This window comes from Ptychodera flava, chromosome 1 (genome assembly GCF_041260155.1).
Source record: "Ptychodera flava strain L36383 chromosome 1, AS_Pfla_20210202, whole genome shotgun sequence".
NCBI classification, from domain to species: domain Eukaryota; kingdom Metazoa; phylum Hemichordata; class Enteropneusta; family Ptychoderidae; genus Ptychodera; species Ptychodera flava.
In genome coordinates this window covers 49,866,795-49,882,026 of record NC_091928.1, presented here as the reverse complement: position 1 = coordinate 49,882,026, position 15,232 = coordinate 49,866,795, and the positions used below count along the sequence as shown (strand labels likewise).

Sequence of the window (15,232 nt, the reverse complement as noted above, 5' to 3'; positions counted from 1 at the left end):
TTCAAGTTTCATTGACAACTATTCTTTGTATTTGTTTTTTCCCCTCAGAACACACTGATAAAATTGAAGACAATCGCAATGACAGCTCATTTGACATTGTTGATGAATCGGAGATTGAAACACTTGGCAATGGTTCACCTAGTCAGGGAGCTACTGGTGGAGTGCCTGCCTCAGGTATAGTGAACCCTTTCATCACCATGGTTTGAACCAATCCCATTGTTTTCTATGGTAAAGTTGGACCACTAGACAGGGAAATGGGGGTGAAAGGGTTAAACTGTATTCATAGCATTAACATGCAAGACAGTGAACGTACCGTATATGTTACAAAAATAACAATGTTAAAATAGAGTAAAAATGTCAGATTTTTAAGTATTTGTCCAGAGGCATAAAACTTGAATCATGAAACTCATGATAGACAAAATGGTGGATTTGAATCGCTCTGCATTGTTCTACATAAAGATGCTTAAGGATGTACAAGTGGTACACGCGCGTGGAATTTGTCACTTCCCATAGGATTACATTGAAATTTGCTGGAAAATCAATTTCTACTATTGTCATTTTCATGAAAATTTGCGCAAAGCTCAATCTAGAGAATGAATAATAGTGATCAAATAAAATGATATGGTCACCGCGCTAAATTTTGAGATAAACGGCAGTGAATTATTTCGCCCATAGAAAATGCATTGGTGAAAAAATGCAGACTCAGCATTTTTTCTCATAAATGGCAAAATTCATGGTCATGTATCTCACAAACAAGCGTGGTATCACACATTTTGAAAATACTTACAAAGGAGAATCCAAAAATCGACAATTTAGAGAAATTACATTACTTTCAATTTTACCGATGCTTAAAGCAAAATGCTTTAAAGTTGTTCATCAAAGATAAAAGGGTTTTTGTCTCTAAAACTTACTTTTTTAAAAATCCTATTCAGGAACACCAGATCAAGATGATGACAATGGAATAGAGATCGTTGCCAAGGAGACAAATGGTGTCCCTGGCAACAGCTCATCTCCGGACGCTCCTCTGAAAAAGAACAAGCAACTGGAGAAGATCTCCAGTCTAGACTCAGAGGCATCGGAGGCCAGCACACTGGTCAGTAATAGCTCGGACACACTGGGAAATGACAGTGATATCAGTAATAACAGCAGTGACAGTAAAACAAAGAAGAAATCACGTATCAACCATCATTCAATACGTACCACCATGTCAGACAGTGAAATAGAGCTCAATGGAGTGAGTATACCATCACATCAAAATAAAAATTTATTCAGGTCTGCATGCACATCACTTAAATGCCTTGGTATCAACCTTTTCTTTCTGTTTATTGGAGCAGGGACAGATGATGAAGTAAATAAAGTGCCTGGAGTAAAGTCCCAAGATGTGTGCTTTATGCAAACTACTTCTTGGCAGTGCATTCTGAATAACGGGAATTCAATATAGCACATGAAAATGACCTGTTCAATGTATGTTTGAAAAACAGACTGACTAACTAGAACTGAAAAAGTAAAAGTTAAAAAAATATGCGTTGTTGCCCCCATTTTAGAGACAAGCCATGACTAGGAATAGTTCTTTATATTTTTTGGCCTTACATACTTTTAATGACAAGGAAGTATAACTGGACTTACGCTATGAGAAGTATTGATATAATGATTTGCTGGAGACAAGGTTTAGCTAATGGCAATATTAATTATTTTAATTACGATAACATTGTTATTGAATAACAATCCTATGGGATTTTGTCAAATGAAGGAGATAGTGTAATCAAATCTGCTGATTGCATTTAGGAGGTTTGAATCCATGTGGGCACTGCAAGATGGGTAGTCCTGTTTGTATACTGCAACACATTTCTTCCTCTAGGTCCAAATTGAAAGGAGGTAAAGAGAAAAAGAAACAGCTAAACATAGTTTAGTCAATTTCTTCTTCATTCACCGATAAGTGTCTGTGTTTTTGCTACGGGTTTGGTACACACCAGTAGGTTATCGTACCCTTGTACCATTGCTGTTATTCCTTGATAGAATTTTATTCAATTTGCTTTTAAACATTGGGAAGTGTGGTGAAATTTACCAGGATACCCTTAACATGTGCTAGTAACATGTAGTTGCCAAAACTCTACAGCCCTTGATTCAATGAAGTATTCACTGTCCACCGTCTGCAACTATGGTAAATGGTAACTCCATATTGAAACAGTTGTAGAAATGTAGCATGATTTGAATTTTTCCAGATGCATGGTGAGTCGATGACAGTTTTAGATAATGATTGTCACTTTAGACAACTGTTTGACGACGTGTGTTTAACCATTGTGATCACTCTGTTCACAGCCAGCACAGTATGCACGCAGGAAACGCCTTCCCAGTGTGTGGAGTGCCAAGAGCCGTGTCAGCGCAGGATTCCGATACCATGCCGGAAACATGATAGCTACAGACATGGCCACGTCCCCTGAAGCAGTACCCAGGCAGTATATCTTTGAAGGACTGATTGGTAAGCATGTATAACCTGCCCCTCCGAATTTCAACCTGCCCCTCCGAATTTCATCCTGCCTTCACCTTTCCTCACTCATATTGGATGTTACCCACAAACATTCTAAACAGAAACCGGGCTACAATATTAGTATCATGGGGGATGACAACTTTCAGAGGGTTGACCAGATCAGGTAATAGGTATTATTTATTCACCAGCTGACTGATACACTAGAAAACTAAGCATGACAAACTGTAGTATCCAATGATATATAATGTTGGTTAATGCTTGCATTCATGTTTTGCTCTATACTGTCAACCCATATAATTGGAAAATGGTTTGGTTGTATCAAGTATCCTGGTTACAAGTTTAACCTGTGCACCCTGTTGCCAAGTGAACAAGTCCACAATTACCATTGATGACAATGGTTTGGGCCAAACCATGTTGGTGAAAGGGTTAAGATAACAAAAAAATGAACAGGATTATTGCAGTCCACACAGTAAAATGTACTTATATCCTTGATAATGTTGCACCCACCTGATGAATATTAATTATACCCTTCAATCACCATGGTTTGGCCCAAATCCATTATTATCAATGTTGAGTGTGGACCTGTATACAGGAAATTAGGGGTGAACAGGTTAAAGTGACATCACTTCAGGATTTCATTGCAGTGGAGTGTACAACAGAATACATTAACCTCATCGAAAAAGGGTTTGGGTAGGTGGGTTGACCACAGCAATGGGGTGGGGGGGGGAGGTGGGATTGACCCTTGCAGTGCTACTGGCAGAATCTTTCATAGATTTAGTGAGAGATTTGATCAATGTTTCTTTCAGGGAAGGACAAGTCATCACTGTGGAACAAGATGCAATTCTGGGAAGACACTTTCTTGGACGCAGTGTCAGCTGAAAGAGATGCAGTGGGTATGGACCAAGGACCAGCTGAAATGATGTCAAGGTTGGTTTGTGGTCACACATGTTGGTCAAACGGTCAAACATTGGCTGTAGTTATACAGTTATCTATCTTTCATCAGTAGTTTGGTAGTTCAGGTAGTATGTGCCGTGAAATTGACAGACTTTCCTCAAGGAAACTTTAAATCATTGTTTTCGAATTCAAGAATAAAAATCGGGGGTCATCATGTAAAAGTTTCTACTAGAGAAACAAATTACCTGATATTTACCAACTCTTGAAAATCAAAATTGGCTGTAAATTTTCTATTTTCACAGAAATAATGGGGTGAAAAAACATGTTAAAACACTTTCTATTTAGCTTGTCAACACAGTATCAATAGGTGAAAACTACCGGTACACTGTTATTTTTTAGCTTTTGAATTCTTGTCCAGACCAGAATCCACCTGTCACCAATAACAAAGCAGTTTACACATGTACAGGCTGAGTCAACAAGCTAAATACTGTGTATCTAAATGTGGAGTAGCACAAGAAACTGTAGTTGACATTAAAAAACAAAGAAATAGTGAAAAATCATCAAAATTTACAGCCACTGGCTCTGTTAACAGTTCTTGTATTCCAAGTTTCACAAGCATACCTGTGCCTGCAGAGTCCCAATCACTGTATGTCTCCTTCAGGTATTTTGGCCTGGGTTACCTGGAACAGAGACGGCTTGAGGAGGACGAGGACAAACTTCTCTCCACCATGCTGCACAACATGATAGCTTACATGGTCATGATGAAGGTGCCTAAACCTGAAGTTAAGAAGAAGATTAGGCGTCTGCTGGGGAAGTCACATATTGGACTCGCGCAGAGCCAAGAGGTCAATGAACTTTTAGATGAAATCAACAACCTGGTAAGTTAATGACAATTTATTTTGGTTTACTCACACGTTAATGATGCATTAAGTGTCGTGAAATTTTGAATGAAAATGACAACCTAGGAAGAGAGAAAGCACATTCAGATTTTAATACGTATTATATCATAAATAATTATATCAGGTAATTTCTATTCACTGACTGAAAAATTATGTAGTAGTACTACTTAAATTTATAGACTTTAAGATCTACCATTTCTTGTTGATATATTGATTATTGAAGCAATATATGTAGCCCTACTGGCCCCATAATTAATTGACAAACACAAACTTTACATGATATAATGTGCAAGGCAAAACCGAGTTCATTAAGAAGTGAAAAGTTTGCTTGAGTCCATTATGGCGTGGGAGGGGGTACATTATTGCTATTACTTTATAGCTTTGGTAATGCCAGCAAATTTGTAGATGTAGAAAACATCTCAGGCCACAACGCTGGATAATCAGATACAAAGTTATAACGTAACACTAATCTTTGCGTTTCTTTGTGACTGCCCACAGCATGGCAATGACATTGACCTGAAACCCAGTGTCAGCCGTCAGATGAGGAAACATTCATTTGTGGTGCATGCTGGGACTGACACACGTGGAGATGTTCTATTTATGGAGGTAAAGCAAACACACTATTAGAAAATATTGAGACACAACACATGTGGAGGATATAGCAATTGCAGTTGTATTTATTGTGTACATTGTACATTGTCGTGGTGATACTGTTATATTTGTCTTGAATTATCAAAGTGAAGATTTGCTTGTTGAGCAGAAGATCTTAATACGTACCACTTCAGTAGTGCTAATGAATTAATTTCCAGTTTATCAAATTTTTGGATTAATCATAACATATTCTTTAGCTCTTGTGGCAATTCATTGAAGGCATATATGGTACTTTCATCAATGTCTCGAGGTTTCTAGTCAATCTATTATTGTGTCCAATTTGCCTCGTATGATTACAAAATCATATCACAGTTTTTCACAGCTATTGACAGTTGGTCCTAGAATTCAGCTTAAGTAAATCATCTGCCTGAAACAGTCACCCCTTTTTCACGTTTTTTCAAAATAAAAAACATTTTAGATCACTAGTTTACATATTTACAAGGAATGGGGACTAACCTTGTCACCTGCTGTGTTCAAAGTGCATGGTTTTTTTCTAAGAAATGGCCAGGAAACATTTACATTGTAACTGATGATATATCCGTTTGTATCGGGCAATTTTATAACTGAGTATTACGAAACAAAAGACTTTTTTGAGTTTTGTTCATAACTACTCACAGCAGACCAACTGATTGGTAGAATCACCAGATTGGCTATAGCGCCCTCTAGAGTCATGTATCCTTCTATACCTTCATAGAAGAGCACTGACAACCACTTTTTATATTGTTTTAACCTTTGCCAGCTTAAATTTTGCGATTAACATATCTTATCTAGTAAGTCCTTGGGATTTAACTAATAATTGATAAAACTTTCTGTGCTTTTTCTAAAGGTGTGTGATGATGCCATCATTATTCGTAGTGGTAATGGAGCAGTCTGTGACAGATGCTGGTATGAGAAGTTGATCAACATGACGTACTGTCCAAAGACCAAAGTGTTGTGTCTGTGGAGAAAGGTGGCACAGGAAACAAGACTTGATAAGTTCTACACAAAGAAGGTAAAACTGAAAACAAGTTTAGGGATTCAAACAGGGATCATGCAACAAAGATTGTTAATGTACCGTTTCACATTTGGACATGGAATTTGAAAAATTCTAAATATCAAGTGGAAATTCCTTTTTACTCCAACAAAATCAAAGTACCATGGTATCGTACAAAGGATTATTTAAAGCCACAGAAATGTATGAATATTGCAGGATAACATTGTTGTAAGACATCCATTGAATGAAGCACCATCATTGGAACATACATGTATACCTATACAGTAATGTGAGTCATAAGACTTTGTATAGGGGATAATTTTACAGAATTCCCTATTTTTATAATGAATACATCCTCAGCACTTCAACCCAAATTAATTATTTATACCAAAACATATTATGCTGACAGAGATAGTCAGCCAGCACTAAGTTCTTTCGCCAAAGCCATATTTGTGTGTTCAGGTTTATTTTTGATGTAAAGTTTGTAGAAGACTCCAACCAAGGCAGTGGCATCAGGGATGGTAAAGCTATTTTATTATCACTGCCCGTACAGTACTTGCTAGCTGCTCACTGAGCAGATTAAGCCGTGAAGTGTGCGTTGTTGCAGTTGTTAGCAAATTTTGGGTTGATTATTGCTACTTGTATGTGTGTGACAGTAGTTTTGTGTGTCCCTTCACAGTGCCGAGAGTTGTATTACTGTGTGAAGGAAAGTATGGAGAAAGCAGCTCTCAGACAGAATGGATTAGCTGGAGGTAAGAAACTAGAAGACTTCTCAGTAACCTGTTTTGTAATCTTCACAACACAAGGAACTCTTCTCACACATTGATAACTAAATAGTCAGTTATGAGTCACCGAGGAGAGAGATGTTCAGCTTTGAGTTTAATTTGAAAATATGTATGGGTGATTTTACTAAGTTTTGGAACATTGCTAACTGATTTAGGATCCCTGATTGCATTGATATACCAAAGGGGATCCCAGGAAAATGACATTGGAACCCTGTCACATTTATCTGTTTAGGGCCCTTTATAATAACAAAACAACTCTGTATTCAGTTCTCAGCTGTATGTGACCTTATACACCTTACGATTTCACCCCGGTTTAGTAATTGTATCTTAACAGATACGTGAAGACAATTGCCAAATTATATCATTCCTACATAATTACACATACATAAAATGCCTTGTCTCATTTTATGTGTAATCTCATAAATTTCTTAATATGTTGATGGACGGATACTTGAAACTCGTCATTTAAGTGACCTATGACCTTTTATTCTATAAACTCAAATTGCAGATGACATCATCATATCATGTGAAATCAAAGAATTTAGGGCTAATGTGCAGCACTGAATAAGCTCTAATCCAATTTGGTAGCTGAATCTTACCAATATAATTAAAACAATACAAATAGACTCCCTAAGTCGCTGTGAATAGTGACAATGGACCAATCAGAGAAAGAGCTTATTCAATGCTGCACATCAGCAGAGAATTTAGAATTTAAATATTCTCACTTTGTCCACCAGGTAATGAGTTAGGTGGGGAGTTTCCAATCCAGGATGTCAAAACAGGAGAAGGTGGTTTACTGCAAGTAACATTGGAAGGAATTGGACTCAAATTTGCACACACCAAGGTAAGCATGCATTCAGTCTCAACAGATCTTTAAAAAGCTCTGTCCTTGCATTGCTTTAAGTCATACTGTTTGCAGCACTACTCATAACTGGATGTTTCGTGTACAGATGGCATAGACAGATGGTATATAGATTTTGTGGCTGTAATTTTAGTACCAATTTTTTCGTTCCTAAAGCAGTCTATATAAGCAATGTCCATGATAACTTTCCAACTCAGGTTTCCAACTCTATCACAAACCTGTACTGTCACAGGTTCTGGTAGTGGTGTTAATTTTTGTCACTTTTATAAAATATACTACAGTCAATTTTTTTCTGATTTTTCGCCAAAATTTTGGTAAAAAACTGTAGCTGATGAAATGTGATATCCATTTGGTCCAAAATTATGAAAAAACTTACAGAAAAGTTCACAAAAATTGGTAAAATATTGCATTAAAATTTTGGTGGGAAAAATTACTGCAGTCAAAGGGTTAAATATGTATACCCCAGTTGCCAAACTTTGTTTTTTAGTTTGTTCTCTGTCTCTGTTTAGCTTGTAAAATCCTCAAAATTGTGAAAGTGAAAAACATCCCCTCTTTTAGGTGTAACTTTGATGTTTCAAAATAAATGTATACATTCAAATTATTCATTATAATTATGAAATGGATGATGACATATCAAATCAAATTATTGGAAGGTCTTTTGATCAAAAGTGAACTAATGGTAAATTCAGTCAGGTTTGTGGAAACTGCACCCCGAGGAGAACAATAATCTAAATTGATTCATGTAAAGATGTAATTCACTACAGCTGAAAAAAAAGCCACGAAGTCTTGAATGATATCTGCTATGAACTCTGTACAGTCACATCTGTTGCTTTCCGGGAAAATGTAGTGACCACAGTATTTATGTGTTGCCCCACCGATTCCCTGACCCCTTTTATGAAAGATCATTGATTTAAAATGCTAGTGCAGCACCACCAAGTGCCATGTTTTCTGTTTCTTGTGACTTGGAAATTTTTTCTGTAGGAAGCTGTTACATTCTGCTTTTATTTATTTATGTTTTTATTATGTTAAAAGGTCACTGCACATGCACCGTCAGTAAATTAATTTACACAATACATGTCATCGCTTTCCTTTTCATGGCTGACTCCTCCTCCAATGAAATAAGCTGTTCAAATTTTATTAAGCATTCATCATTTAAATAAAGGTTCTCAATGATGACATGGATTTCAGTTCACTATTTCAAGGGCCAATGCCTTTGCACTGTGCAATGCATATGTTTGTGAGTTCGGTACATTTCAATGTCTATTCCAATGATGTACCATACAGCATTCATTTGTAGTGTGATCTTTGTTTTCATGTTTTGTTGTATGCAATGTCAAATGCCTGGACTACACTGTGCGTCTGGTTGTTACAATGTACATGTGTACCAGGGGTGAGCCAATCCTTTGTCATTTTATGTTCTCTCTACCCCCACATTTTTCATGTTGTACCCTTTCTCCACAATGGTTTGTCCCAAACTCATTATTTCAAGGATGAGTGTGGGTTGGTGTACAGTAAAAAAGGGGTGAAAAAGGTTTATTCTTCAGACTCTGGAAAGAAACATTGTTGTCCTTTTTTATCCTCCAACCAGACAATGATTCTACTCTGTAAAAAAACTAGACAGGCCCAGTACGCCCAAGATATACCGGTAGCGTGATGGTTGTACAAACATACTAAAGCATACGGAAATACATAACTTCTATGCCTGTTTGTGCAAGTGGGTTTGTTTGTACCAGGGTCCATTTCAATTTAGGGTTTGACCTATTAGTTCACCTCTGGTCTTATCTATCTTGTGAGTTGTCCCTCTGTTCTTTCACTGATTGTTCGTGTTGTTGTACATTTTTGTTTTGAAGTGGTGTGAATCTAGTGTTCATACAGGCTGGTCTGAACTTGTATGTTGTTGTTCCACTGTGTTCTAAAGTTTAGAATCTTGTCAGAACAAGCTGGTCACTTGAGGAAATATTGTATTTGATCATTAAGTGCTGTAATATGCATGTGCAATGGACAGACGCTGATACAAACGAAAAGTAACACTTTGATTTATGAACGTGCCGAGAATTATTTCTCTGATGTCAATCATGTCGCTGAAAAACAGTAACACATTCTCTCATTGTGAAGCGATCATACAAAACTATCATATTTCAGAAAGGGAGCCCCAAAGTGTTGAGTTTGGATGTAACCTATGCCCAGTAGTTTGATGTTGTATAATTGCCATGCTTTTGTAAAAATAAGACCAGTTCCATTGTGACTGTGTTGGTATCCAGTCACCTACAGAACTGAACACATACATATGTTATACAATGCAAGATGTGTGGTACATGAATATTCAACATTGATAAAGATCATTAGCATAAAATTTGAATACCAAAAGAATACTCATTAATAAAATTTGCATAAATCAATACTATTCCACCTCGCATCTTGCACTTTGAGTAACAACGACATATTTCTACAAGTGCTGTCTTAGTTCCTTTGATGATACATTCATGTATTGTATCTCACACTTTGCATGTCCCCTGAGTACTTGTTGGTTTGTCTTTATCTGTTGTATGTGTCTGTCAATCTACTGTCTTCGTACAGTCTAGCTGTCCTGTCCAGGCCTGTCTGCCATATTTTGTGTGTATTGTTTGTGTTGTACTAGTATGTGTAATACATATAAATGTACTAGTGTTCAGATGTGTATTTTGTTTGTATGTATCGTCACATTTGTGCATTGTCCATGTGACAATCTTCTGGTGCTGCTCATATGGTTGTCGTAGCAACCATTCGCGTGTTACTTGTCTTCGCAGCCAAGAGTAGATTTGTTCTGAATTTCAATCATGAAATGCTGTATACATGTGTCTTGTCAATTTCTGAGCTAAACCACACCATTTCTTCTTCTAATTTTTTCTCTCCTCTTTCCGCTGCTTTGCTTGGGCTTGCATGAAAAAAAACCAATTTCACTTGTATAAAAAAAAAACACACTACCACACATCAATGTATCACTCACAGCCAAGAGTAAGTCCTGTTAAAAAAACGACCAAATGTTCAGTGTCTTAGCAACGCCATGCCATGACTAACAGTTGCCATAGTGATAGGTTTTGTTGGCATAGTAAGCATTTAAAAGTAACCCACTAACTTCAACCTACAAGCCTTCCTGAACCAGGACATTTGTAGTATCATCGTGATTGTACTGTGTGTATGTTGCTGTAGCTTACAAACTCCGCCCTGTGGTATAATACTTGTTGAAAACCCCTCATGCCACAGGTCCTTGTATTAGTAAGAGCTCTCCAGCGCATATGGTAAACTGTCTTCTCAAGTAAGGCGCCCTCTACGCCTTGCTCTTCGTAAGTGCGGGCGTAACGTAGAAACCCATCACCTGTGCCCTTACCTGACAAGTCAGAGCTCTTACACATTGCATCCCTGTAACTTTCTCATTACCCCCATAGGACCAGTCACCTCTGAAAACCAAGTCATCCACGTCAAAACTTACCAACTGGGGAGAGTACCTCAGTAGGGCCTCCTGCTCACTGCTCTAACCATGGTTTCTATTGTAACGCAAATGGGGGCAGACCGACCTACTTGGTGTAGCCCAGATCTCATTAGCTGTGCTGTTTTGTTGCCATGACAGTCGACCTTTCACCTCTGACCTCATGACTTTTCCCAAGGTGTAGCAGTAGTATTTCTTTACTTTCCATTTTTTCATTCAACTTTCACCTTCCTCTCATACTTAATCTTCTCATTTCATTTTTTTTAATCACACTTTTTTTTTTGAAGTTTTGATTATTTCTTGTCTTTTTAATTTACTTAAGGCATTTGCCCCAATTTGAAAACAGATCTGTTTCAGAACAGCAAATTCTACCTCTGTGTTAAAAAACATACTTTTTACTTTTGCATGGCAAAACTAACAAAGATCGTATCACTCATCTTATAGACAGAAAATAATTAAAAATAAAGATGAGGCTATACCTATCAGTTAATAATACATGCAGTTTTCAGAACAGAGGTCAACCAACTCATTTTGTAGTTTTTAAATCTTTTGACCTGTACAACGCATGAGCACAACTTAATCAAGATAATCGTATCATAGTCTGGCTGGCTCTCAGCCGGCCCCCCAAGAGACTACTTTCTGTTATACGTTTTTATTTGAAAATGACCACTGTGTAAAGTAATTGTTGTAAGCATTGTGGAGTCTTGTGCATGCATTTCTTTTTCTCCTCTTTTCAAGTATAAGTTTTAGTTTGTCTGACTTTTGTCTAGGTATAGCTGCTGTCTGTGACTTGATGTGCTTGATACTCTAGTCAGTTGAGGCCTGTCTCAAAAGTTCTTCTGAAAAAATTGTTTCCTTATATTCTGTCTGATTGGCTTTCTTTCTCATTTCTCTCTCTCTAATCAAGTGGCACAGAATTTTGCACATTTTTTGCTCTGCACTCTTAAAATTTGAATTTCAACGCGTTTTGCAAAATCATTGTTCAACACTGAATTTTATTTTTCCAACCCCGTCTTGCATTTTGACTTTCTATGAATTTCATGTTTTCAGTGAATATTTTTCTCTCTGTTAGTAGCGGGTATTTTGTTAAACAATATCTGGACCAAATTTGTACTTTTTTAGCGAGGGATTAAGAGCATAATATTCTGTGCCAACTTTCGTGTGATCTTTTGAGATGGTCCTCACTGATTCTAGTCTTGCATTTGTAGCCTCATAATTCACTCACTTGATTTGCTGTTGTTGCTCTTATCACTAATCTGTTCTCTTCTCATTTCCCATCATGCATTGCTGTGGTGAAGGAGTTTGAGGTATACCATCATGGCATGTGAATTGGGTGTAGCAAAGTTAAAGACAAAAATTACATCCTTTTAATTTGTGAACTTTGTGTCCTATGTTGTTTCTCATTGACTGTGAACTTTGAGGACCATCGTAGAAGGTCTGGAACCCAAACATTTGTTTTTTAAACAAAAAAAATTAAAAGATAATATTCAATTATGAAATCATCAGCTCATAAGTCTTGCATATGATAGTAAACAAAGATATCTTGAAAGTGGTACTACTTAATAAAAGAGCCAAGAGGGTTAAAAAAAAAAACAAGGAAAAAATGAGAACAATACTTATGGAAATATGAAACAATTAACTTCTTCCTCTTTTCATAATCCAAAGTTTACATTTGTGAATTTTAAGAAAACAGATGTTTGGGTTTCTGTCTGTGTTGTGTTAGGTTTGTCCCAGGTTTTAACCTCCCAGTGTTCTGTCACTGATAGATTGTGTTATTCCCTCTACAGTTAATGTTTATGAAAGCAACTTTAAATAATAACTGAGTAATATTTGAATCACGAAAAGGTTGAAAAATATCTCCAAATAATATCCCACCTTATTTCATCTATTCACATACATGTTACTCTCAAGTTTCAATTGTGTTGTGTCACCAATATCTCTGAATCTTTGCCTCTCAAAGTTCAGAAACGGTCACCAGTTTCTTGTTTTGTTGCAATTACTGTGTGGTTGACAAAGTAAGGTGCAATTTTAATGGCACTCACTGGCACAAAAACATGATTTTCTTCTACCTTATGTAGCGGTACATTTGCTACAAGAAATCTTTCTGTCAAACCATGTATGCACAAGACTAAAGTCCAATGCATATGCACTTCTCGAAATGTTATGTTTAAGGTAGTATGCGCCTTGAAAGTGAAAGACTTAAACTTTTGCTTAAACTTTCCTCAAGGAATCTTTCAACCATTCTATTTTAAAATCAAGATTAAAACTCGGGGGTCACAAATTTTGGTGCCAGAGAAACAAATTACCCATGATTTACCAATATTTGGAATTCAAAATGGCTGCCATCCCTGTGTTTACTCCATGAGAAAAAATAAAATTTTCGATTTTCAAAAAACTGAGATGGTCAAAGTCTTTCTTACACCAAAGGCTTTAAAATGAGCCTCCACAACTGGTAGACCAGAGTTGTAAAAGTTTGAGAATCCAAATTTCTGTCCCCGAGGCACATTCTACCTGCACTGTGTGAAGCACAGCGAAGTGCACAACATACATGTAGATATCTCAGATAAGTGAATACAGTTAGGCCAAACAAAGAAAGGTTCTCTAATCCTTGAATGTGTTTATCTAAACTAGCAGCATCAGGCCTTTTTTATGTTCACTTTGAAAAGTTATATGTTAAAAAAATCTTATGCACAGTAGCAAATGTAACTTTTATTACCTGTATGATCACATACACACTGTATGCAGTTCTGAATAGCAAAGCTATCAATGTTATCATGCCAGATGTCAGAATACTAGTACATGCAAACATTCTTAGGTTGTTTTTCCACATGTGTAGGTGGGTCTTCAGAGCTTCAAAAAATAAAGATTGCAATGCCACATTTTTGTAGTAGATATGGTCTTATATAAGAAATGTTTGAAGATATTGCAGTAGATTAAACTTTCAATGATACATGACACGAGGACTCCCAGAATGTTAGATAATTCATATGTAGATAAGGTATGATGTTATGACACTCAGCATGAAGTCTTAGCATCAGCCTAGAATCACCTCAAACACTGGGGAAGGCTTGTCAGACTTGCTGTTGAAATTATTTTCTAATGACTAGACTGGTTCTGGAGTTTGTGTCAGTGGCAAATGAAAACCTGTCCTTCAGAAAATTATAGGGCATCATGCTGTTTGAATGTATATTGCTGAACTGCCCACAAATCTGGTTCAGTCTAACTAACAATCATATGACACATTCCATCATAAATATCTGCATATCTGGCTCTCAAATGACATTCCAAACATGTTCTGAGACCCTGTGTGTCCCCAAAAATCATCATTGCTAACTTGATGTTCAGGGCTTCATCTAAAACCTTCAATCCCTTCCCTTGTAAATATAATTAATACACCTCCTCCCCACTTAGCAATACTTTGTATTTGTGTCTGTCCTTCACAGATAAATTCTTTCAAAAGACATTCTTTAATGTCCTGAGTGTTATCAAATTCCAATTCCATAGTTTTTTTGTTGGCAAAGAATCCAACGTATACACAGTCAACATTTCTTGGGCTATGATAGGTCAGATAAGAATTTTAAATAATACATGTTACAGGGTGATGATTGATTACAATCAGAAGAGCATGTAGCCATAGCTGAGATACACAAATAGAGAGGAGGCCCAGGAGGCTGAATAAAAATGCCGGTATCCAGATTTCTGTCAGTAACCTTTTTTATCTCTTTGTCTTCTCCTATCGTCTATTTCATGCAGCAATTCATCGAACTGAAGGACATCAAGAAGTGTCATACGAAGAAAGATGTCTTTATAATTCATGAATACAGTAAGTTGCTTTGTAGATTTGTTCTTTGATTTGAAGTCCATCTGTCATGCCTACTCCTGTTGTCCCAGCATGCAACATTCAGAAATGGTGATCCTGTTTTCTCCTGAGATGTCAATATTGATGAGTATTATGCAGTCTTTGCGATTTAATGACTTGGCAATAGAAATTGATTCCTACTGCAAAGATGAATATTACAAGATTAATTGTGATGCAGTGAAAGCTACAGTTCCTTGACCTCATATTATTGAGAGGATATATAGTATCAGGCATAGTCATTATTAGTCCCCACGGACACCGTCCGGGGGGACTTATAGGTTTGGTCATGTCCGTGCGTGCGTGCGTCCGTGCCGTCCGTCCGTCCGTTCACGCAGAAATCTCTGAGATGCCTGGA

General features: G+C 37.0%; 1 protein-coding gene across 3 annotated transcripts in view; it reads left to right on the top strand.

Moving 5' to 3' along the window:
- LOC139140353 (MAP kinase-activating death domain protein-like) overlaps positions 1–15,232 on the top strand; it is an 85,324-nt gene that overhangs the window by 64,916 nt on the left and 5,176 nt on the right. For all 3 annotated transcript variants that reach the window (XM_070709569.1, XM_070709560.1, XM_070709551.1), the window contains exons 15-24: positions 49–174; positions 933–1,234; positions 2,320–2,479; positions 3,295–3,415; positions 4,044–4,260; positions 4,780–4,887; positions 5,759–5,923; positions 6,585–6,657; positions 7,428–7,534; positions 14,772–14,841. In XM_070709569.1, coding sequence (XP_070565670.1) covers positions 49–174; positions 933–1,234; positions 2,320–2,479; positions 3,295–3,415; positions 4,044–4,260; positions 4,780–4,887; positions 5,759–5,923; positions 6,585–6,657; positions 7,428–7,534; positions 14,772–14,841 — 1,449 coding nt within the window. The remainder of the gene's footprint in view (positions 1–48; positions 175–932; positions 1,235–2,319; positions 2,480–3,294; positions 3,416–4,043; positions 4,261–4,779; positions 4,888–5,758; positions 5,924–6,584; positions 6,658–7,427; positions 7,535–14,771; positions 14,842–15,232) is intronic.